This window comes from Bos mutus, chromosome 11 (genome assembly GCF_027580195.1).
Source record: "Bos mutus isolate GX-2022 chromosome 11, NWIPB_WYAK_1.1, whole genome shotgun sequence".
Classification (NCBI taxonomy): domain Eukaryota; kingdom Metazoa; phylum Chordata; class Mammalia; order Artiodactyla; family Bovidae; genus Bos; species Bos mutus.
Genome location: NC_091627.1, coordinates 95,909,595 through 95,934,726, shown reverse-complemented (window position 1 = coordinate 95,934,726; position 25,132 = coordinate 95,909,595). Strand labels below are relative to the sequence as shown.

The 25,132-nt window shown below is 48.9% G+C and overlaps 1 protein-coding gene across 1 annotated transcript in view; it reads right to left on the bottom strand.

Annotated features, from left to right (window-relative positions):
* Positions 1–1,056: 1,056 nt before the first annotated feature.
* The window catches only part of TET3 (tet methylcytosine dioxygenase 3), a 110,603-nt gene continuing 86,527 nt past the window's right edge, over positions 1,057–25,132 (bottom strand). The window contains 7 exon segments of the mRNA XM_070379817.1: positions 1,057–8,809; positions 9,355–9,691; positions 14,010–14,147; positions 14,656–14,745; positions 17,223–17,373; positions 18,530–18,683; positions 18,686–18,737. Of these exon segments, the coding sequence (XP_070235918.1) occupies positions 7,023–8,809; positions 9,355–9,691; positions 14,010–14,147; positions 14,656–14,745; positions 17,223–17,373; positions 18,530–18,683; positions 18,686–18,737 (2,709 nt within the window). The 3' untranslated portion in view covers positions 1,057–7,022.

Sequence of the window (25,132 nt, the reverse complement as noted above, 5' to 3'; positions counted from 1 at the left end):
AAGACCAAACTTACCTGTTATTTCAGGTATCTCTTCTTACTTTTGCATTCCTATCCCCTATAATGAAAAGGACATATTTTTTTGGTGTTAATTCTAGAAGGTCTTGTAGGTTTTCATAGAAGCAGTCAACCTCAGCTTCTTAAGCATCAGTGATTGTGGCATAGACTTGGATTACTGTGATGTTGAATGATTTGCCTTGCAAACAAACCAAGATCATTCTGCTGTTTTTGAGACTGCACCCAAGTATTACATTTTGGAGTCTCTTGTTGACTGCGAGGGCTATTCCATTTCTTCTAAGGGATTTTCCCACAGTAGTAGGTATAGTGGTCATATGAATTAAATTCTCCCATTCTCATCCATTTTAGTTCACTGATTCCTAAGATGTCGATGTTCACTTTTGCCATCTCCTGCTTGACCACAGCCAATTTACCTTGATTCATGGGCCTAACATCCCAGGTTTTGCAGTATTGTTCTTTATTGTTCTTTACGACACTGGACTGTACTTTCACCACTGAGTGCCGTTCCTGCTTTGGCCCAGCCACATCATTCTTTCTGGAGCTATTACCAACTGCCCTCTGCTCTTCCCCAGTAGCATACTGGACACCTCCAGACCTGGGGAGCTCATTTTCTGGTGTCATATCTTTTTGCCTTTTCATACTGTACATGGGGTTCTCCAGGCAAGAATACTGGAATGGGTTGCCGTTTCCTTCTCGACGTTTGTCAGAACTCTTCACTGTGACCTGTCTTGGGTGGCCCTGCATGTCATGGTTCACAGCTTCACTGAGTTACACAAGTCTCTTTACTATAAGGCTATGATCCATGAAGAGGACAGTCTTATTGTTTTACTCCATTTTAAAAGTTATACATGCACATGGTTATATTTAAGTACTCTGAAAATGTTTGTGATATGTGATTCTCTTGTAGTGGGATTTCAAGCTGTGGTTTTTCCAGTAGTTATGTATGGATCTGAGAGTTGGACCACAGTGGGATTATAGGGAACCTTAAATACCACAATCTGGGCCCAATTCAAGGTGGGGAAAAAGAAGCCACACAGAATTTGAGTGCAAAAAATAAATATAAAATTTATTAAAACACCCACAATATTTTAAAGATACCAGGAGTAATACAGTTCACAAACCCAGTTGTTTGTGTAAATTATAATAAAATACAAATCAAAAAAGGATACATACTTGCAATTTCTAGGCACCCTAAATTAAATCTGCTGAAACACTGGGGGAGAAGGGAGGGCAAGGAGGGTAGCTCAGGAGGCAAACCAATAAAGTGGGAGGAAAAAATATTAACAAAAAAGTAAAAATTATACAAAATAAAATTATCAGCATAAATTTACTGTACTAAGAATATCTACAGTTTAATAATACACATCCTATTGCCTTGAGACATTGCAAAAATCTACCATTCATCCATCAACCCCAGATAAACTTCATTTCAAGTAGCCACAGTTACAAAGTCAAGACGGAATATTCAAGTATGGTTGTTAAGTTCACCTCCATTGGAAGCCAAGTAACCAAACAGGAATTCAAAGAGAGAAGAAATAAAACACATCAAAAAGCTACAGGGGTTCTAGATTAAGTCCAATGCATTAATATGCCACAATATGACCTGCCCTTGTTTCTTTAATTAGAATAGATGAAAAAGAAATTACGTCACTCCTGTTTTTCTCCTCCTTTTTTCCCCTCAAAAAAAAAAAAAAAAAACTATTGGAACCAAGAAAATTTGGATATTCAATGAGCCAAATAGAATTTTTAAAATCCTCATGTGACAATGATGAGTTATCCCTGAATGACAGGTAGTCAAAATGAGAAAAGAGAGCGAACAACACCACTACAAAAATCATCCCTGATATCAGAAGAGGAGCAAACGAGGAAGTAGGCCAATTCTCACTGATTCTTAGGCAAAAAGCGACGGTAGACCTTGCATTTCTGTGCTGCAATCTCTGCTCAGGGAAGAAGCCTATTGCTTTTCTCTTGTTGGCAGCTCTGCGGAAGGAAGGGCTGGGAGTGCCAGGACGGGGCCTCGCACATGGAAAAACTCTCCCTGTGCGTGTGAGTGCGTGCGGGACTGTATAACCTATGCTGGGGGTATGCACCTCAAAAAACACTCAGGTTGGTCCAGGGTATGTTGAAGTTGGCTACAGCAGATGCAGCTGGTCAATAAAGATAGGTTGTGAGGGAGTCATTTCAAATGACAGCAACAATGACTGAAAAAGCTCGATGAGATGGGCATAGGAAATTCACATTTTATTCAAAAGCAAAACTTGAAACAAAATAAAAGTCAACCACAGTCCTTCCTTTAAGCATTCTGCCATTTTAACTGAAGAATGAAAACTAAAACGACCCCAGATTCTTCAAGGTCAAGTAGGTCATCAAATGGACAACCTGTATGTATCAGACCCTCCTGGAATCTACTTTACCAAAGTTGTCATGATGTCCTGTTTTTGAGGTATTTAAAAAAAAAAATTATTGTGACAGTGGATGACACAAAACAGAGCTTCCTGTTGAATTTTTAAAATATCAACTTTTGTGGACCCAAGAAGAAATTTGGAATAGCACCAACTAAAAACAGCCTCAGTGGCACCAAGTGAGCAAAGCTCCTTCCTTTAGTTTGAACACGAGGGGATACCAGCGAGAGGCAGAAGCAATGCTGGGGCAAAGGCTGTGAGGAGCAAAGGAATGAGCCCCCTGCCCGCCACAGTCCTGGCCAGTGCTGGGGAGGAAGGAGGCCCATCCGGCCCACCCTGGCCTGCAGAGCACCTTTGGAACTCTCAGAGACATCTAGTCAGCACCCTGGACAGCAAGAATGCCTGCCACAATAGAAGACGCAGAAGCACCCGACTCCCCTTCCTCCAAAGAACCCCCCAAAACCCCTTCACGCTTCCTTTCTTGATAGACCCAAGAGGACACATGTGAAACCAGCATGCCCGCCACCTCCAAGCCAGGCAGGCCCACTCCCCGCCCCAGTAAGAGGGCTGGCTGCCTTCGAGACTCGCCTTCCTGTGTGGCCAACAAGGGGAGAATAAAACAAAACAGAAAAACTGCTCAGAGCAGGTTCTAGCACGTAAACAGAAGTCTAAGGAGACAGCACCAAAATGGGGGCAGGGGAAGAAGCCGAGAGAGACTGGAGCCCACCTTGTTTTTGGTTGGTTGTGGTTTCAGAACCTTGATAGCACCTCAGCAGGACAGGATCAGGGACAGTCACATTAAAACACCATAGCACCATTTTATTTAGACTATTTCAATTCATAAAAATGCTTCCTAGTCCATAAAACACACTTCAGTAACAAAAGGAAAGAGATTGGTTGAGGCACGTCGGGGCTATCATTTTAATTTTCCGCAGCACTGCCCTGGTGTGGGATCTGGCGGTGGTCAACTTCATGAAGCCTGGCTGGGTTCTCTTAATGGAATCAGGTTACCATCTACTCACTGTCACCCATCCTCGCATACCCACTGCTGCCGGGTACAAAGCAATTAAGATCTGCTCCTTCTTTCCTTGCTTCAGCACTTTTAAAGTCCCTCGCTCTGCAAACTACTGTTTCCAAAAGAGGCTGGTGAAAGGGCCAAGAGGGGCGGGTATGACCTCTTTCCATGCGCACCTGTCATCTCAGTGGGCCGGCAAAGCAGTACCCATGAAGCCAGAGTGTGGGAAACCTAGGCCCTGCCAGAACACACACCAAACAACAACAAGAAACCTCAAAAGCCATGAGACACGTCAGTCAAGATTTCTGATGGTTGGATAACGGTTTCTTGAGCTAGCACCAGTTATTTTGCGAGAACCTGCCGCAAAGCGATTTTTTTAATTTTAAAAACTTCTTAGCACAAAACTTTGCAAGTACTTTCCTTGCATGCAAAAAAGGCAGGGAAAACAAAAGAAGAACCAACTGTCTGCACTGCATGTGGATGGCATCTGTGGACAGGGCACACTGGGGGAGATGACTCTAGGACTCCATCATTTCTGTTGCTATACTATTATTCCTAAAACTTGGTCATGCTGTTAGGTTCTTTAGTTGCAATGGCTTTATTTTTCTTCTCATGATAAAAATGTCTGTTAATCATCTTTCAGACTTAAAAAATGATAGTGCCAGTAAAAAATAAAAATTCGATTTTTCTCTTTTAAGAAACCTTCAGCAGCAAGGGGGAGGGGATAAAGAGCTGTGCATAGTTACTTTTTAAACATACGTCTAAAGCATGCTAATTTAATGACTGAGATTTGAGGTAGGTTATACATGTAGTGTGTAAAAATCAGCATGGGCTTGAGCATGGCAACAGCACCACCTAATCTCTGAAACACCGTTCTGGAGGGCATGGGGACGTCCAATGGAGACTGCCTCTTGACTCACTTCTCAGCAGCCTATCTGCTAATCTAGAAATTATGAACCAAAGGCTGTTTGGGCTGGGGGGAACAGACATCACATGCTTTTAGATTGTATTGGTTTCTCCTTTCATCTAATGGCTTTGCTACCAAAGGGTGATGAGGGGAAGAGTCTATTGAACACACATCAAGGAGATTCATACATGCCGAGTATCAGAATCACCTGGGTTACACTCAGGACCTTCCAAACCAACAGCCAACCTGGGGCTTCCCCGGGTCATACAGACAGTCACATTCTCCAAATGTTTTGTAAAATATTGTATTTCTTGTTTAAGATAATTTAAAACGAAGTTTTCAAGGCACCCCCGCATCTACCTAAGCACGGAGTCAAATGAGACCTGCATAAAAGTACTGATGCGTTAAGCAAAATAGCATTTAAAGGACCCAACTTTTCCTCAAAACTAGAAAATCAGCATGCTCATTAAAGACTCTGCTTCCTTTAGCTTGTCAAACTGAAGGTCAGAGGTTTTCCTATAAATCTGAGTTCTGAATAATTCGAAATCCTGATAAGCTCTTGGGTATTTATTTCAAAAGCAATAATATTTCATTTTTGTCCTGTAAAATAAATGCAACTTTACAGAATATGGTAAAAGTGAAGGCTAGACAAAGCACGTTAAATATTCAGCTACTATTTACAATTTCTCCCACAATTACATGTTAAAACATACTTTTTTCAAGTTGCTGTTTAAATCTAGGCAAAAGTGCTTAAAAATTTTTTTTCACTATTTACAATTAAAACCAGACCACATAAATGCTTAGGATATCTCACAGCGACTCTCCGCCAGTGCTTCTGGAACAGTTACAGTACACAGCCAGCGGGGCGATTCTCAGCTCTTTCACAAGGCACCTGGAAGCTCAGGAACTTGCCTTCAGCATCGTCATCTGATTGTTAAACTCATTTCATGAAGACCCACATATGAATAAAACTGCTCAATAAATATCTGATGTTTAGCTCAGGGTTTGGCTGTCAATCACTGTGTGGCCATATTCCCCTCTGTGTCCTTATGAAGCCTCTCACGCACCACATACATCCACATGGGTAGCTGGACATCGTTTTTGCTAATACCACAGGAAGAACAAACACTCCAAGAAGTCTGACTTGCTGTTGACGGACGTTGCTTCCTACCTGTCAGGCCCAACCTCTCTTAACAAATGTCAAAAAAATTAAGCACCACATTCTCATTTCAAAGAACTGAACGAATGCACCAGAATTTTAGAATGGGCATGTTCAAGTGGGTGGAGAGGGGAAGAAGGAAAGGAGAAAATGACCAAATAGAGAAATGGCACCAAATAGGGAGGAAAATCATAGCTACCTGCTGAAAATGTTTGACTCTTGCATTTAAAAATTGTTAAGTGTAGGCCCACTCCTCAAATGATAGCGTGGAGGGGGTGGGCTCAGGTGTGAGGCATGCACCATTGTCCAATGTGAAATCCAGGGATAAGGAGATGCGTTCCTGCTGTCACACTGCTGTGCGGAGTTCCCGCGGGTGCGGCCTGCCCGATCAAGAAGTCCCAGCACAGCACTACAGCACCAGGCTCTGCGCCAGCTTTTCACAGCTTGGGTTCGACTTCTTGTTCTTAAAGATACAGTAGCCCTTTTCGGTATCAGCATCGACTTTGGAGGCTTTTTTTTTTTTAAACCTGCCACTAAGACAAATTCCTTCAGCCAGTATTCATTGGCTAGTCAGCTTGGTGGAAAAAGGCTCCTGAGAACCTCTCGATTCCAGCTCCGTCCAGAGGTGCTGCCGAGGGGACCACGGTACCACGTGACTTGATAGCTAACGGACAGAGAGGATTCAGTGTGGAGACTAGCAAGCTTGAAGCTATCTACTTCCAACCTGGTTTCGGGGGAAATCTATGCCAGCATCTCAGGTGCCTGGCCTGGGGTGCGCCTGCCCCCCATACCCGACTCCAAGCCGGTGACTGGAAAAGGGACCCCAGGTGTTCCTCTACAGATTCTCCCATCCTACTGCAGAGGACAGAGGCTGTCCTGAGGGCTACCTCCCCTGAAGGGAAGGGTGTCTGTCAGGGGGACAGTGGGTGGCTACAGCCTGCACTTGGCTCATGAGGGGCCGACGGCTGAGAGAACCTCGTCATCTCCCAAGAGGGCCAGGCTCACCGGGCCCAGCACAACTGGGCAGGAATGAGTGCTTCTGGCCTTTCCTGCCGATCCTTTACCATTACAATTGTCACTTAAAAAAAAATCCAATAAATACACATTTTAAATGGAATTTAAAACTACTCCTTTGTGAAAGGACACTATAAACTTTCTTTCCATTATTGTGATATACAAGGATAGAGTTTTAAAAACAAGAGAAAATAAAAGCCCCCCAAACAAGGGAAGAAAAAAAAAACCAATGTGGAGATATAAATATTTAAGATCACGAAAAAAATCACCCGACAGCCGTAGTTTCTTCTTCAAAGTGCTGGGGAAGTGGGGTGGGGGGAAAGGAGGGGCGGGTCAGTTCTGAGGTTTGGACCATAAATACATATATATGCGTATCTATATATGTATATATAGATAAAAAGACTTCTGCACCCCCAACCCGCCCCCAGGTGTGAGGGCGAAAGCACCACAGAGGCAGCTCGGGCCGGGCCCGACGCTGAGGTACGCTGGCTCCCTGGCACCCTGGCGCCTAGATCCAGCGGCTGTAGGGGCCGGTGACCTTCGTGTAGGCATAGGAGGACACGGTGACCGCTGAGTCCGTGGGCATGGCCAGCGCCTGCCGGGTGGGGACCATCCCCTTCTTCTCCTTATGCTGGGACTCAGGGACCACGGCGCCTCCCCACTTGCGCTTCTTCCCATAGAGCTTGGCCTCCTGATGGCCCAGGCCCAGCCGAGCGGCCTCCTCCTGTCGTGCCCGCGCCCTCTCCGCCAGCTGCTTCATCTTGGCCTCCCAGAGCGCCAGCCCGTGGTTGGGCTGGTTGAGGTTCTTGTGCTGGTAGAAGACCAGCGAGATGCGGGTGGGATGGCAGCGGTTGGGCTTCTTGAGGGGCGTGGTGGCGTGCAGCTCCCGCCGGGCACACTCGATGAGGATGGAACCGTGGGCAGGGGCCACGGCCACGCCGCCGATGTTCTCGTCCAGGAAGTTGTGTTCGCTGTCCGACCACAGCTCCTCTTCCTCCTCCGCCCCACCGGCGCCCTTCTCCTCCTTCACTGTCCCCTTGTTCGGGGGCCCCTCTGCTGTCCCCTCCTCCAGGCTGAAGGGATCCCACAGCTTCTCCTCGGACTTCAGGGCCCCAAACAGCTTCTCACTGGGGCCCAGGGGCATGCTGAAGGACTGCCAGGCTTTGTCCAGCTGGCTTGCCCCTGGGGTTGGAATCCTCCCCTCCTCCCCTTTCAAGGGGCTCCACAGCTTGTCTTGGAATCCAGGACCACCTTTCAGGGCGGAGCTGAAATCCCCTGCCCCTACCCCCCACGGCTTCTCAGTCAGGCCGGGCCCAGCCAAGGCCGAGGCGTTGCTTCCAAACTTGCAGGGGCTCCACGGCTTGCCTCGCAGCCGTCCTCCAGGCTGGGGGGCTGGCTGCTGTCCCTCGCCAGGAAACAACCCCCACTGATGCTGGCCATCGGGGAAGTGGGAAGGGGTCAGGCAGGAACCCCCAAAAGAACCGAGCTTATCAGGGATAACGGCAGGGCTCTCCACAGGAGGGAACACACCCCAGCTGCCACCCACGCCGTTAGTCCTCTTGGGGGACATGCTTGGGCCTCCTGAGTACTGTCCCCATAGATGACTGGGACCCCCGTTCTGAGATGCCTCAGGCAAAGGTGTTTTGCCCATCTTGCCAGGCTCTCTGGTTACAGATTCAGTGTGGACCAGTGGATCTACTGGCTCTTGCTTGATGGATCTGTTGTAGCAGTTGGAGCTCTGTGCAAAGGGAGAGGGGTCCCTGGACACTGGGTGGATCTGGGGGGCCTTCGGAAGCAGATACTCCTTGGGGCCTGGATAAGCAGGCTGCTGGTGGTGAGAAGCGGGGTGGTGGGTGTCTGTGGGAACAGCCTGACCGGGCAGCTCGGCAAACTCAGCACCACCGTAGGCCGGGCTCAGGCTGTTGTGCAGAGCATGGAGGTCTGGCTTCTTCTCAAAACTGCTGCTGCCGCCACCGTGCCCCCAGGCACCAGCACCCAGGAATTGAGAGGGGAAGACCGGGTTACTGGATGGAAAGCCATAGTAGCTGAACGCCGGAAGCGCGTACTTGGAGTGGAAGCCGTTGACGGCGGCCAGGCCAGGCTGTGCATAGTGCGAGTGGTAGGAGTACACGCTGTTCACGCTGTACGGGTCGGAGGGCCGGCAGCTGCCCAGCACCGAGTAGCTCTCCACCACTGTGTTGCCGCTGTACTTGAAGGAGCTGAAGGGGCTCTGCGGCTCCACCTTGAGGGAGGGTTTCAGGCTTTGCTGGGACAATCCACCCTTCAGAGAAAGGCCTGAGGAAGACAGGAGGTGAGACAGAGAAGGAGCACAGAGAACCACCGCCACAGAAGCTTCCTCTTCTCCTGAGAGGTTTCCTCAGCCAGGCAGGCAAGATGCGTGAGGCTGGGCTTGCTCCTGGCGTAGCTCAGCTTGGCCTGGCCCCGAGGAAGCCCTGGGAGAGCGGCCGGCAGAGCTCTCGGTCCCCCAACCCAAGCAGACCCCCACCTGTCCTCACTGAAGCGCCCCTGTGCCAGCTGCTGCAGAGATCAGGGCTGCCCCACACCGAAGACCCTGCTGCCCCGCTGCGAGGGGAGCGGGTGAGCTGGGGGACTTCCCAGCTCTGGGAAGATGGGGGACCTCCGTGTACTTGGCTTCCAGGTGCCTCCCATAGGGTCTGGGGTCCTCTGTCGCTGACTGACAAAACTGACGGTTCAGATGGCTGAGAGATTCCAGTACTTTTCTGTCTGGAATTCTATCTCAAGTCAGGAAGAGGGGTGGTAAGGGCCCCCCGACCCGATGGCTCCATGCCACCCCTGCTGGGCACCCTCTCCCCACACACCTGGGTCAGTGGTGATGCCAGCCAGCTCCAGGGCCTCCTGCTTGATCTTCTCAGGAGTGCTCAGCTTCTCCTTCTGAACCTTCTTCTTCTCAGCTGCCGCCTTCCTGGCTTCAAGCTGCCGCTGGCGGCAGGACTTGGCAGGCTCGGGCAGGCGCCGGACCTCCCGGGGGAAGGCGGTGAGCACCTGGATGGCCCCGCTGCCCACCTTGGCGTTCTGGTTCTCCTCACTGCCGAACTCGTCTGTGCTGGCCATCTTGTACAAGGGGAGCACGTGCAGCTGCTCGTCCTCGGGGATCTTGCCCACGCAGCGATTGTCTTCCTTGGTCAGGGTGCAGACCTGCCTCAAGCAAAGAGACAGGTTGGGGGAGCCCGACACTGAGAGGGAGGGGCTGAGCATCCCACGTACAAGGCTGCCCCCTTCCCCAGACAGTCCCAACCCCAGCTATCCGTTACCACTTTTCAGACTATCTAAAAAGCACACTTGTCTTGGTTTATACAGTAACAGTATCAGTAACAGTATCACCAACATTTAGAGTTTGCTTGACAGTTTTCAATGCACATCCATTCACTTTGCCTAACAAGGCTGAGAGGGGATGAGATGACTGGCTCTGGGTCAAACAGCCAGAAAGGGGCCAGGTCAGGACAGGGAGATGTGCTCTGCCATCCATGTCATCATTGCCAGGACATGTCATTACCCAGACCTCGGACCTTCCACCATCATCCTTCTTGCCCTCAACACTCATCTCCTTTTGTTCTTAAAACTGAAAATTGTACGTGCCGGTGGTAGAAAATTTACAGCAATACAAAGGACATGAAAATTAGCTCCATAATCCCACCAACTAGAAATAACCCATACATATACTTGGTCATAGACATGCTCACTTTTTAATAATTAAATAGGATCATTTATACTATGTACGTGCTGTGTGCTTAGTCGCTCAGTTGTGTCCGACTTTTTGTGACGCCATGGACTATAGCCCACAAGGCTCCTCTGTCCATGGGATTCTCCAGGCAAGAATACTGGAATGGGTTACCATGCCCTCCTCCAGGGATCTTCCCAACCCAGGGATCGAACCCAAGTCTCCTGCATTGCAGGCAGATTCTTGACTGACTGAGCCACCAGAGAAGCCCATATTATGCATACAGTTTTAGAATAACCTTTTCTTACGCAGTATATTTTCTTACATGTTAGATATTCTTCCCCAATACGATTTAAGAGCCACACTATATTATTCCACTATATCAATGTGTTAACCTATTTAACTAATCCCTCATGACTATTTAAACCTGTTTCTCATTTTTTCCTAAGTAATACTTTTATTCTTTCACTGAATTTTCTAAGATACTTAGTTCCCTGGGATAAACACTATGGAGAACTGCCACATACTGCCAAACTGTGCTCCAAAACGATTTAGCATCAGTGCTTCACTCACACCGGCAGAACTTTCAATTTTCCTATACTTTGTTGACATTTTTGCCATTTAAAACTTTTCACTTGGTATCAAAATGTATCTTGCCATTGGAATATGCTTCTCTGATTACTGAGGAGGTCTGATTTTGTTTGTTTGTTTACTCTTTTTACTCTTGTATTGACTATATTTTATTTTCTGAATTCTTGATGTTCTAACATTTGGGGACTTCATCTCGAAGGGACTGACCCTCCCTAAGACTGCATGCTCAGTTGCTTTAGTTGTGTCCGACTCTCTGCGACCCTATGGACGTAGCCAGGCTCCTCTGTCCGCTGGATTCTCCAGGCAAAAATCCTGGCGTGGATTGCCATGCCCTCATCCAGGGGTCTTCCCAACCCAGGGACTGACCTGCATCTCTTACGCCTCCTGCATCGGCAGGTGGGTTCTTTACCACTAGTGCCACCTGGGAAGCCCAGCTAATCCCTATAGCAGCAAATGACTCCCGCCAATGCAACTCTGGTACGTAAACCAACCTATGCCACCCCAACCATCTCCTTTATCAAAGCCCCGCCAATGCAACTCTGATACATAAACCAACCTATCGCACCCCAACCATCTCCTTTATCAAACCCCTGCCAATGCAACTCTGATACATAAACCAACCTATCGCACCCCAACCATCTCCTCTATCAAACTCTCACACACCAAATACTCTCCCTGTCTTAAATCGCCCCATAGAGACCACCTCTAAAGCCCAGAGCCTAAAGAATTATTCAAACTATCCACCCTAAACTTACTCAGCTTATTTATCTTGCCTTGCCCATTCCGTTTTATGAAATCCCCAGTAAAGCTGTCAGCCATTCTCTCCCCTCTCTGCCTCCTGACCAACCCTACTGCTGCCCAATAAGCTGGCAAATTAGCACTCCAAGGCTGTAAGTTGTAAGTGTCCTTATCCTGGGGCCACTGCACAAAACTGTACTGAGGACATCCTCCCTGTGGTTTATGGAAAGGAGTCTGAAAGTACTGTCCATCCGCAGGGGACTGGTTAGTAAACGGTGACAGAGCCACACACACAGCCTTAGAACGTGCTGAAGTAAACTGATATCCACCGACCCAGAAAGCTATCCACCACATGCTCCTGAGTTCAGAGAAGCAAGGTCATGGAACAGCACACACACACACACACACACATTCAGGTATCTGAATGGACGGCCATCACAATGCTAACACAAGTTATCTCTGAGACGCCAGGCAATGTTTACTTCATACTTTCTCATATTATGAAATTTTTTTTATAATAAATAATTGTTCAGGTAGGAAAAAACCCATTATTCACTTTGGAAAAAAACTTATTTTTCACTTCATTCTCGAAGCTCTGGGATCCAGATAACCTGACTATGCTCCTATCTCCCAGTGGTCTGTCCTCCTTCCCTGCTCCTTTCCTAACCCTGAAGGGCTCACTCCTTCTCTATATTTCAGCTACAAAATCCTCACGGTGCAGTGTAGACAAGCCTGCCTCATCTTGATTTTTGGCCTTGAGCATGGGAAAGGGGGACAAGATAGGGAAGTAAAATCCTAGGGCTGGGCCATTCATCCTGTGGGGAGAAGCTACACTGATTCTAGGGGTTCCTTTTTAGTTGAACATGCCAGTGCCCATGTCTCTTCCACAGCCCCCTGGGGGCCCTGTCTCCTAGGACCTAGGTAAAAAGCAGAGAAGAGAGCCACATCACTCCTTCCAGGGTGCCCCCACCCAAGCCCAAACCTCCTCCCTTCTCCATCTTGCACTCACTCTTCTGGGACCTGCATCCAGGCTCATGGCCCTAATTATGAACTAAGTGCTCTCCAGTCTCAACTTCATTTCTCTAGACCCTTCTTTTCCCCAGCCTACTCTACATCTCCGCCTGGACATCTAGCAGGCATCTCAAAACAGAATTTTCTTAATTAAAAAAAAAACTTTTTAGTTTTATATTGGAGTACAGCCAATTAACTATGCTGTGATAGTTTCAGGTGGACAGCAAAGGGACTCAGCCATACATACACACGTACCCATTCTCCCCCAAGCTCCCTTCCCGTCCTGGCTGCCGTAACGTTGAGTGAAGTTTCCTCTCCTATATGGTAGGTCCTTGTTGGTTACCCATTTTAAATACAGCAGTGTGTACCTGTCCACCTCAAACTCCCTGACTACTCCTTTCTCCCATCCTTACTCCCCAGCAACCACAAGTTTGTTTTCTAAGTCTGTGAGTCTGTGTCTGTCAAAACAGAATTTTTGATTTTCACCCCAAACTGGTCTTCTCCTGATATTCTACATCTCAGTAAATATCACTAACACTTGCCTAGTTGCTCAAGCAATGCACACATCCCATGTCCAGGCCATGAGCAAACACCCTCAGCTATGCCTTCAAAATCATCCCAAACCTGTCCAATTACTCCCCACCCCACCCTCACTCCTGCCCAAGCTCTGTCACCTCTGGACACCTGTCCTGGCCTCTACCTGGCCTGCTTGCTCTGGTTCTCCCCACCCACCCCTACTGCAACATACTTTATTCTCCATCTGCAGGAGCAAGAGACTGCTTCTGACTTTATAAGTGAGATCTTAGCATTCCCAGCTGAAAAGCCCTCCAGAGCCCTCCCAGCCCCCCATTCCCCCTGCGACCCCAGCCCTGCCTGCCCCTCTGATCTCACTCCTCTGAGCCTTCGCCTGTGCTGCTCCTGGAGCTCCCCACCCCTACCCCCACGCATTCGGTCCCTTACCTCCAGGTCTCTGCTCAGGTGCCCCTTCCCAGACAAGGCTCCCTCCACTTCATCTACAATAGCGTCTGTGGTCATCTCATCCCTTACCCTACTGTATCTTCTCCTCACAGCCTTCACTGCTCCTGCACATTATATCACATACTCCGGCAGCACACTGTCCATTTTATTGCCCAGCATCTAGAGCAGTACCTGGGGCACAATAAACATTTGCCCAGTGAATGAATCAAGAGACTGTTTGGACTTCAATCCAAGTGTTCAGCGAGACCTGGAACCACACTTTAGATAACTGGGGCACACTGGGCACCCAGGAGGCTGCATTCTGCAGCCTCCACCCAAACCAGCCCTGTCCCTGCATTTCCCAAAGAAGTTGGCAGAAGCAGGCAGTCTGCCAGGTCTCTCCCAGCCTTGAGCCCACCTATCCGCACAGAGCAGGTGTGTGCCCCCTCCCAGGATCATCTCATAGGTGGGGCTGTGACAGCTCACAAGCTTTCTTACCACTGTGCACCCGTTGTAGAGGTTATGCTGGTCCTTGTGGGCGTGGGCACAGAAGTCCATGCAGGCTGTGACCCCTGAGAAGGGCCGCCCTTCCTTCAGCCCCAGACGGCAATCAATCGCTATTTCCTCATTGGTCACCTGTGTAGATTGCCAAGGAGAGCTGCTCAAGTGACCTGAGATGAATGGCCCTGACTTGGCATGGGGGAGGCCAGGGGCACAGAGGGAAGGAAGGAGGGAAAAGGTTAAGGAACAAAACTGTCTTGTACATGGGCTGCAGGAGGGAGGTTTTATGGCTGAAGCCCCTGTAGGGGTTACTCCCTTCTGGGTTATCTCAAGTCCCCCTTGCCTCACCTACAGAGTGCAGAGGTGACTGGTGAGAGAAACTCAAGCCTCCTCAGTAGAAACCAGAGCAGAGGACGTAGCGGATTATGAAGGGGAGAGAGATAAAGACTAAGGATAGAGGAAAGACAGTCCGGGGGTGTGGTGAGCCTGGTATAAGCAAGAGGTCTTAACAAAGACCTACATCGCTGCTGTAGCACTGGCTGGGCTTTTCCCATCAGGAGCCCATTCTGCCACTGCCACACAGCAGAGAGCTGGGCAGAGATGGGGGTGCCACGTGGGCAGAGAACAGCCCAAGACCCAGTACCTGGTTCTGATAGGCCTGGGGCGCCAGCCGCTTATACAGGGGAGCAACTTCGGTGGCCAGGTCCTGGAAACTCTTCCGGAGCACTTCTTCCTGTGGAGACAAGAATAGTCACACACCCCCAGAGCAGCTCCGCCTGGTAAACTCTCTGCACCCTGGAAATCCACCTCCATTCTAGAACCTCTGCTGGGCTCCCGGTGGCAAGGTAAGAAGTAAGGGGCCATCAGGTATCTTAACAGTGTTTCCTCCGGGAAGAGTATGGGGCCAGGTCTGATTTAAAGCTGGAGATGCTGAAGCCTGCCAGAGCACACTCCTGAGAGTCTGGTCACCTTGGCTACAAGCACCTGCTCTGCCAGGCTCCAGCCCAGTGCCGCTCAGAACACCTAGAATGGGTTCCTGCTCTTACTGAGCACTCGCTCAACACCCTCAGTCAGAGGTGGGGGATGGCAGGCGTGTACGAGCATGAGCAGCAAGTGTGGATCCTTCCTGCAGTGGTCCAGACAGGCAAACAGAGGCAGGGAGGGGCAGCTGAGGCCTGCGCTAGGAATCCCACAGCCAGCCAGGCCCAGCGCCCGTCATGAGCCAAGTACACAGACAGCCTCGACGTTCTATCCTTTAAGACTCACCTCATGTCAGGTGTTTAGTTCGCAATAATTAAAATTAAACAAAATAAAAAATTCAGCCCCTCCACTGTACTAGCCACATTTCAAATGCTCAGTGACTACAAGTGGTTCCTGTGGCTGGCTGTTCTCTACAGAGAACATTTCCATTATCACAGAAAGTTCCACCAGACAGTGCTGACCGCAATGAAGCAGCCCCCAAGCAGAGAGCTTAAGGTATTCACAGCCTTTCTCTAGCCCTCTGAGGGTACCAAGTAGGGCTACAGGGGCTCTGAGCCAGCCTTGAGCACGGGATGAAGAGTTTACAGAGAAGAACGAGGAGGAAGAGGGAAGGAAAAAAGTACCAAACTCACAGAATTAGAAATAGAAGGGTGAGACCAATGGCTCAGCTGTCTGTCCAGTGGGGCGGCAGAGCTACCAGCCAGCCTCACTGCACCTCCCTGGCTACCTTCCAGATGCTTCCACAAGCTCAGGGGGCCTGAAGCCAGCACAGCACGGGGGTGAGGACTGTGAGCTCTGGGGAAACACAGGCCAGGGTTAAATGCTGACTTCACCATCACTGCCACACAGCCTCGGGCAAGCCATCTGCCTCACCGTAAAGGGAGCAGTAATAGTGCCTAGAGCCTCAGGTGTCATAAGATTAACTGAGATACTTGGGAGGTTCTGGGCAGAGTACCCAGCACTTAGTAGGTGCACAGGAAATGGTAGCTGATGGAACAGAGAAAACATTTGTTTTCCATGTATCGCTTTCATTCATGATAATTCCTAGTTCCTGGCGGCACTGAGACTCCTTCATTCATTGAAGCAACTGCATTTGCTGCTTCTGAGGGAGGCAGGGTGCTGCCATAAATAAAAGTCTAGCGTCAGATTAGACTCAGACTAGGTTATGTAACAGTCAAAAAAGCTGGCTTTGAGAGAAGAAAAAAGAGCTTCTAAATTTGGATGTGCCGCTTCCTTTTATTTCTGAAAAGCAAAGCTTGGAAGTCTGAGCATAGAAATTTATATGTGGTTTAGGAAAAAAAAATGTACCCCAGGAGTCCTTGCCCCCTGAAAAGGGGGAAGCCCTTCTGGTACAAGGAGCTTGGAGAGAGTTGGAAGGTAGAGAATGGGATCAAGGTACTGCCCAGATCCAGTACCCTCCTCCTTGCAGTAGCAGAGGCAGGAGGGAGGGAGGCTGGGGGGAGCCCACTGCAGCCTGTGCCTGTCTTTGCCTCTGGGCTTCAAGGGCAGAGCCCCTCGGGATGGCCTGCCCAACCAAGGCAACAGAGGGGAAGTGGCAGAGGGGGAGGCAGCCTGGCTGGACATTCCTGGCTCCCAGCCTACGCTCAGCCTGCAGAGGAGACCCTGAGACCCTTATCCTGTTGTTACTGGGTTGAGGAAAAGCCCCGGAGGGCAGGAGGAGGCCTCAGGCCTAGAGGCAACATCATGTGGATGCCAGTCCAGTGCCCGAGGACCACACCAGGCCCCCAGCAGGGGAGAGCAAAGACCTGGACAACTGGACAACCGCACAGAGACGCGTCCCCAGCAGCCAGGCAGGATGAGGGAAGTCTAGCATCAGCCAAAAGGTGGCCTGAGGCCCCTCTTCCTGCCACACTTCACACCCAGGAAGATATCTTGCAAAGAATGGAGGGAAGCGATAACCCTTAAGAGGGCCACAGTCTAATGAGTAATCTGAACATTTACCTTAAGGAGACTTTTCTAAACTGCAAGAGCCTGAGGTACCTGTTAACTGGTAAGTCTAATTTTTCACTTGTCATATCCTTCCACATCACATCACATAACTTATTTCACTGCAAGATAAGGTCAGTTTGAAAAACAAAAAAAGGAAGTTCCATTTTCTGCACATCTGAGTCTCAGTGGACTAATCCTGTGTGCTATCTGGACTGTTAGGGCAGCAGGTGGAACAGGGTGAGTGGGAAGGTCCTGGGCTCCCTATGGGGCTCTGCTCACCTCTTTGGGGTTGTCCCCTGCGAGGCGGAACTTGCGAGGAGTCTTGCTCCGAGCATATTTGCAGCCATTGAAGTACATGCTCCAGGAACAACCGAAGGAGAAGGAGGCACCACAGGTGTTTGGGTCTTTGCCTTGGCAAGCACAGGTCCGGCTGCAACATATCACACATTAGGCATCGTAAGCACATTTTTTGTTCTGGAATTTTCCCCTCCCTGAGGGGGCGGCCTGGCTGTTGCCTGGCATCCGCTGGCCTCCCACTACTGGGATGACATCATTCCCTGCCCTCAACTCCTTTCCCAAGTCTCTACCCTTGTGGGTAGAGGAGCGGTTCTGAGTAGCCTGTTGGGCTCCCACCCCTGAGCCTGAAGGTCTGAGAGCCTGCTGCTGGGAGAAGCACCTGGGTTGTGTGAGATGGCTGAAAGGACCTAATCAAAAACCCACTCAGGTTTACACTTTGCCACGACTTTAATATCTTGATCAGCTTCAACACAGACCACTCAAGGAGGGGAATAATGTGAACCACAGAGTTTGAACATGCCTGCTTCCTGCAGGCCCAGGTGCTGACAGGCCTTTAAAGAAATTAACACTGACATTACCATTCAACACTTAATAAAATCCAGAAATAATCCTAATACCCCTCAATTGGGGAATGAATAAACAAACTGTGATGCATCCACGTGGTGGAATACTACTCAGTGGTGAAAAGGAGTGAGCTCCTGATCCATAGACGAAACTGAGAAACACTGCTCAGGAAAAGAAGCCAGACTCGGGAGGCTACCTGCTGCAGGGCTCCCTTCATGTGCCACTCTTATAAAGGCAACCCTACGTAGACAGGAAACAAGGCATGTGGTTGCCAGGGATGTTGGGGAGCCCCAGGCTATAGAGGCCCATGGTGGAGTCTGGGGCTGAAGGAGCTCTTCTATGTCTTGACTGTGGTGGATACATGGCTATAAACATCTGTCAAATTCCTCAAACTGTATACCTCAAAGGATGAATTTTACTCTAAGTAAAAATACCTTAATTTAAAAAATGGGGGGAGGATCCTGTAAAGACAGGTCTTATGACTATCACTGATGCCTTGTATTAGTCGGGCATCACACACGTTTCCACGCTTGTCACCATTATTAGAGCCTCAGAGTCAATTCCGGGCAGAAAGCAGAGCTAAGCTGAGTCAGGAGACCCTCCCCAGCCAGGGTCAGACCTCAGGCCAGCTCTGTGGGTGAGCACTTTTCTACCCCAGTCCTAACTCTGCGGAACACAGGGCCCTGACCCCGTGCCCCACCCCGCCACCGGGACCATCCACATACTCATCGTTGAGGCCGCATCTCCGGCTGGTGGGGTTCCCGTACTTCCGGAGGGTGTCGGTGAGCTCCTGGTAGAGGGTGTCTCCGAGGCTGCGGGGGATGCCCTCCCAGGCCAGGATGAGGATGACGATCACGGCATTCTGGCAGTGGTGGCCCGCCGGTGCCGCACCAGGCAGAGCAGCTTCTCTTCTAGCGTGTGCCTGCGGATCACCTGTGGGGAGGCGGGGCGGGGCGCTGGGAACCACAGGCTCCGGCGCTGGGCGCGGCCACGGCGGATGCCACGCCCCCCTCCCCTCTGCCCAACAGACCCAGGCTGCAGCTCTTCTGGGCACGGTCCCAGGGGTGTCACACCCTGGCGGCAGCAACCACACAGGCTAAAGGATCATTGTGATTCGGAAAAGAAAAACATTAAACTGCAAAATGAAAAATAACTACTATAAAACCTAAGTAATTGGTGATTTACATAGACTTAGGAATAAAAATAAAACTCAGCAGTAACCACAGGACTGGAAAAGGTCAGTTTTCATTCCAACCTCAAAAAAGCGCAATGCCAAAGAATGTTCAAACTACTGCACAACTGCGGTCATTTCACATGCTAGCAAGGTAATGCTCAAAATCCTTCAAGATAGGCTTCAACAGTGTGTGAACCAAGACCTTCCAAATGTACAAGCTGGATTTAGAAAAGGCAGAGGAACCAGAGATCAAACTGCCAACATCCACTGGATAATGGATTAAGCAAGGCAATTCCAGAAAAACATCTACTTCTGCTTCATTGACTACACTAAAGCCCTTGACTGTGTGGATCACAACAAACTGTGGAAAATTCTTAAAAGAGATGGGAATACCTGCCTTCTGAGAAATCTGTATGCAGATTAAAAAGCATCAGTTAGAACCAGACATGGGACAATGGACTGGTTCAAAACTGGGAAAAGAGTACATCAAGGCTGTATTGTCACCCTGCTTATTTAACTTACATGCAGAATACATCATGTGAAATGCCAGGCTGGATGAATGACAAGGTGGATTCAAGATTGCCAGGAGAAATATCAACAACCTCAGATATGCAAATGATACCACCCTAATGGCAGAAAGCAAAGAGGAACTAAAGAGCTTCTTGATGAAGGTGAAAAAGGAGAGTGAAAGAGCTGGCTTAAAACTCAACATTCAAAAAACAAAGATCATGGCATTGGTCCCAACACTTCATGGCAAATAGATGGGGAAACAATGGAAACAGTGATAGACTTTATTTTCTTGGGCTCCAAATGCACTGCAGACAGTGACTGTAGCCATGAAATTAAAAGATGCTTGCTCCTTGGAAGAAAAGCTATGACAAGCCCAGATAGCCTATTAAAAAGCAGAGACATCACTTTGCCAACAAAGGTCTGTATAGTCAAAGCTAGGGTTTGTCCAGTAGTCATGTATGGATGTGAGAGTTGGATCATAAAGAAGGCTGAGCACCAAAGAAATGATGCTTTCAAACTGGGGTGCTTGAAAGTTCCACTCTTGAGAGTCCCTTGGACAGCAAAGAGATTAAACCAGTCTACTTTAAAAGAAAATCAACCTTGAGTATTCATCAGAAGGACTGATGCTGAAGCTGAAACTTCAATATTCTGATCACCTGATGTGAAGAGCTGACTCACTGGAAAAGACCCTGATGCTGGGGAAGATTGAGGGCAGGAGGAGAAGAGGGCGACAGAGGATGAGACGGTTGGATGGCATCACCAACTCAATGAACATCAGTTTGAGCAAATTCTGGGAGATAGTGAAGGACAGGGAAGCCTGGTGTGCTGCAGTCCATGGGGTCACAAAGAGTCAAACACAATTGAACTACTGAACAAAAGGAATAAAATCTATAGATAAAATTATAAGCCATAATTTCAGAAATTTTTACATTGTCCTAAAACATCTGCAGAGAAAATGGTGCATATCTACATGGTTTTTGTTAAAAAGCAAGGGCCTGGATGCTATGGAAAACAGTTTTTGGTAGTTCCTTGGAAAGTTAAACATATATGACCAGGCATACCTAAGAATACAACCAGAGTTTCAGGATGGGATGATGAGAAAATTTTGGAAATAAACAGTGGTGATGGGTTGCATAACAATGAGAATGTAACTGATGCCTCTGGATTGCACATTTAAAATGATTAAAATGAAAATTTTATGTTATCTATGTTTTAACAATTTGCAATACCACTGAATTGTATACTTTAAATGAGTGAATTTTATGGTATGTGAATTACATCTCAAAAAGACTGCTAACAAAAAAAAAGCATAGGCCATGGGGTACTGCTCTGCTCCTCAGGGTCCAGCTGTCCAGTCACCCAGGCTTTCACCTCACTCTTCACCCTCGCCCTAAACACTGTCCTGGCTCACACATAGCACAAAGGGTCCAGGAGTGGGGGGTGAGGTGGCTGAATCTCCCCTCCAAAAATCCCAAGGAATTCTGTGACTAGAGAAGATGTGGGGGCCTGTGAAGGGGGAAGACTGGGAAGGGCTCTGAGTGGCGAGTGGAGGGACAAGGACTTGAGACACGGCTCTACAAAGTAAGCAGGGGGCTCCCTTACGTTCATAGCTACATGCTTTAGAAGGGGGAGCAGATGTTTGGGAGAGGGGTGAAATGGGGAGACCACTGACATAAGACGAGCAAAACGGATAAAGTCTGAGCTAGAACAATGGGGAATGAACAGGAAAGACACGGACTCTAGAGACCTTCAGGAGAAAGGTGACTTTGGGACCACCTCACTATAGGAGCTGAGGGCCAGGCACAAGTCTTAAATGACATTCTGTGGTGCAGAAAAGTGGGTGAGTGTGGGCAGTGTTTCCTGCTAGGTAGCAGGGAGCACCCCGAGGTGGAGGCACTTTGGAACACTGGAGTGGCTATTCCGAGCAGAACCAACAGAACGGGTCTGGAGGTCAGGAGGTGTCTGGGCTGGAGACAGGCTTGGTCATGAGTACATCAGTGTAGGCTGATGCTGAGGGAGCCACCAGGCAGGCAATATCAGTAAGGAGAGCAGGCCAGAGGTGCAACTAAGGAGTTGAGGGTAGCTGGGAAGCCAGACCCCTCTCCCTGGGTCACTGCCTGGTGAGAATTCCGGCCAAGTGTACCTACCCCTTCCAGTTTGGGAAGAAGAAAACAGAAATCCAGATTTTCACATGAAATCTCTCCTTTTAAAGATATGAACACCAAATTCATTTTTTAAATGGTGGGAAAAAATATATATAATATATACATAAAATTTAGCATTTTAAGTGTACAATTCATTAGCATTAAGCACACTGACATTGTTATATAAACTATCACCAGAATTTCTTTCATCTCCAGAACTTTTAATTTTCCTAAACAGAAATTCTCTACCCATTAACACTAACCCTCCATTCTCCCTGAGCCCAGCCCGTGGTCACAACCATTTTGCTTTCTGACTCTATTAATTTGACTATGCCAGGTACCTCACGTAAGTGGAATTGTACAACATTTGAACTTCAGTGACCAGCTTAATTTCACTTAGTATGACATCCTCAAGTTTCATCCATAAGGCAGCATGTACCAGAATTTCCTTCAAAATTTAAAGGACATCTTGTATACTAAACAAAATGTATCTGGGCCAAGAGTTCCTGCTTTGAGCCATAGCAGTAATGGTGCCCACCACCTCCACCCTTTGTGGAAGCACTGACTGCAACATTATTTATAAAATTGTTTTTGTGGATCAGTAAATATATGAAATGCCAATCATCATATCCCTGTATGGCTGGCTTTCTGCAGACTGAGCCGGGCACTCCATGGGCATCTGCACATGCAGCAGGTACTAGGGTTTGCCCCAGAAGAGCACTGGCTAATTACACTCATGTGTGACACACACTTAGAGCTCACAGAGTCACCTGCACCGCCACGGCTGGACTGAGGCCGTGCCCTTCGGGTTTCCAGTCTGCGCTTGCCTGTGCACGCGTACTCAGTCCTGTCTGACTCTGTGCGACCCCAGGGACCGTGGCTCGCCAGGCTCCTCTGTCCATGGGATTTTCCAGGTAAGAATACTAGACTGGGGTGCCGTTTTCTCCTCCAGGGGACCTTCCCAACCCAGGGATCAAGCCTGGGTCTCCTGCATCTCCTGTACTGCACTAGATTCTTTACCTCTGAGCCACCTGGGAAGCCCTAAATGTTCCTGCTGCTGCTGCTGCTGCTAAGTCGCTTCAGTCATGCCCGACTCTGTGCGACCCCCACATAAGTGTACTGAGGCACGAGCAGACAGCCCTGTGGCCACACCCTCACAGGCCTTTGGATACACTCAAAAAAGCTGCAACAAGTGGAGCTCCCATACTCTATGGAGGAACCCAGCAGGACGGAATACAGAGTGCAGAAGTCAAAGGCCAATGTAAGGTGTGAACCTACCAGCACTCAGAGCACAGCAACACAGACGGCTCACGCGCCATCACAGGATCGTAAAGAAATCACCTGGACTTGGGCCAGGGGTTCCCTGAGCGCTGAGCCTAAAGAGCACTGGGCAGAAACCCCAGTCTGTTCCCCCGTGACTCATCCTCGGTCCTAGCTCCAGCACTGGGCTTCCCCAGTTAAGTCTGCTCCACCATGCCGCCGGTGCCTTCAAATATCTGCCTTCTGACTTGTTCCCATTACAGGCTGGCCTGAGCAGCATCTCCATGGCTCTTCTACCAAAAGCCCATTTATCGTGTCTGCAGCGTTTGCGTCTGGTGTGCCTTCATATATTCTGAGCCTTTGGAGTCCTACCTGCGTTGCTCCGTCATCTCCACACTTGCTGACTTCCACACTTTGTACAGGCCACCTTAAAATCTGACATTACCAGCAGGCTCTCTGGGGGCCCCACTTTCTCAGATCATTCTCTGAACCCACATTTTCTGGGCATCCATGATGCACCTCAGCTTTGTTGCCCAAGATCCCAGCTGGTTAAATCTAAAACTTGCCGGGCACACTGCTTGTACCTGAAGGTAATGGCTGCAAACACAGACATGAACCCTGGCTGGAAAGAAAACCCAGGACCTAGACCTGGGCTGGGGCAGCGGGGAGAGCATGGGAGGCACTGCCCAGCCCAGGGAGCTGGACGCTGCCACCCCCAGGGCGACGGACCACGGCCGTGCCGCCACGAAGAACAATCTGTCCTTAGCGTCTGTGGGCCATTTCCACACGGGGGCAGAGAAAGGGAACCTCTGTCCCTTCTCCAGCTTCCAAGGAGGTGGAAATCTAGATGAGCCCTACAACCGTAATACACAGGGTATTTGGTGGCTGTGTAGGCAAAAAATAAGGGAACGTCACCACACTATGGGATTTGGTTAGAAAACAAGAAACAACACAGCACTGCCATTTTCTTGCAACTGTAATAGTTCTATGATCTACCACTCTTCTCATTAACAAAATTTCCCTCCTCTCTCATTTTATTTTCACTCATCAGGTGTGGAATTTCCTCACCTCTCCGTCCCTATGTATTCCCTTCTATGTGAGCTTTGCTTTCAAAAAGAAAGAAGATGGGCATTGGTGATGGGCACTCCACCAGGCCTGGTGATATCCACAAGCTATTCCAACTTCTAGACAAAGCACTGCGTTCCTGTGCCCAGCTCTGGGCGTTTGTCCGCAGAGCCTGGAGGGACCAGAGTTCTGAGGACCACGTTCTTCCTGCCATCATTCTGCTTTCCTCTCACGGCCCCAGAAACGGATCTCACACTTCATCTGGGCGCCTTCCTCCCCAGCCCTCAGCAGAGACACATGAGCGCTGGTCAAGAGCTAAACTTTCACCATGGGTGTCTGAGGACTAAGATGCATATTCTTATCCTCAACACTGTCCACAGAGCCAACTGTTTTCTTTAAGGTGGCAACTGTTTCTGAAGCTGAAAAGTCTGCCAATGCCCCAGGGATCTTCAGTTTCTTGCCGGATACTCTGGAATTCCTCAACAACTACATAAATCAGCAAGAGGAAGGGAAGGAGACCACTTCCCTGATGGGGTCTCTGGGAGGGATAACACCCCACCCTGATCAGCCAGAGAAGTAATTAACCTCCTACTGTAATGACCATCTTTCACAAGGGTGGGGAAAACATTCTTCTATATGCCCGTGAATACTCTTATGTATTTCAGATTTTCCCAGATCATTCTGTGCTACTGTCTGAAAATTGCTACAAATAGATACATGGTAGTTCAGGTTTAGATACCTAGTATTTTCATTAAACATAGAGGTGCAAAGGGATGGCATATAGACCAGATAAAAACAGAGTCTGACAAAGCTCATGTTACTACCATCCTTCACTCGAAATGAGCTGAGTGTATGTTCACCCTGCCTTTCTCCCTTTGCCCACACGACTCTCCTCACCAGGAATGCTTCCACCTTTTCCTCGCCCATTTAATATGGCCCCATGCATATCCACCTTCTCTGGAAGACCCAGCCTGAACTCCTCCTGCCCCTCACATCCCTTGGCCCTGAACTCAACAGCACCAAGCCTGCCTCTCAATGTTAAACTTTGATTATTCAAGTCTCCACGATCTTACTTCCTGCTGTCTCTACATCATAAGCAGTTTGAATACAGGGACAGAGCCTCCTATTTTCCATGCATATTCTCCCTATCAAGCAGTGAGCAAACAGCTACCTGA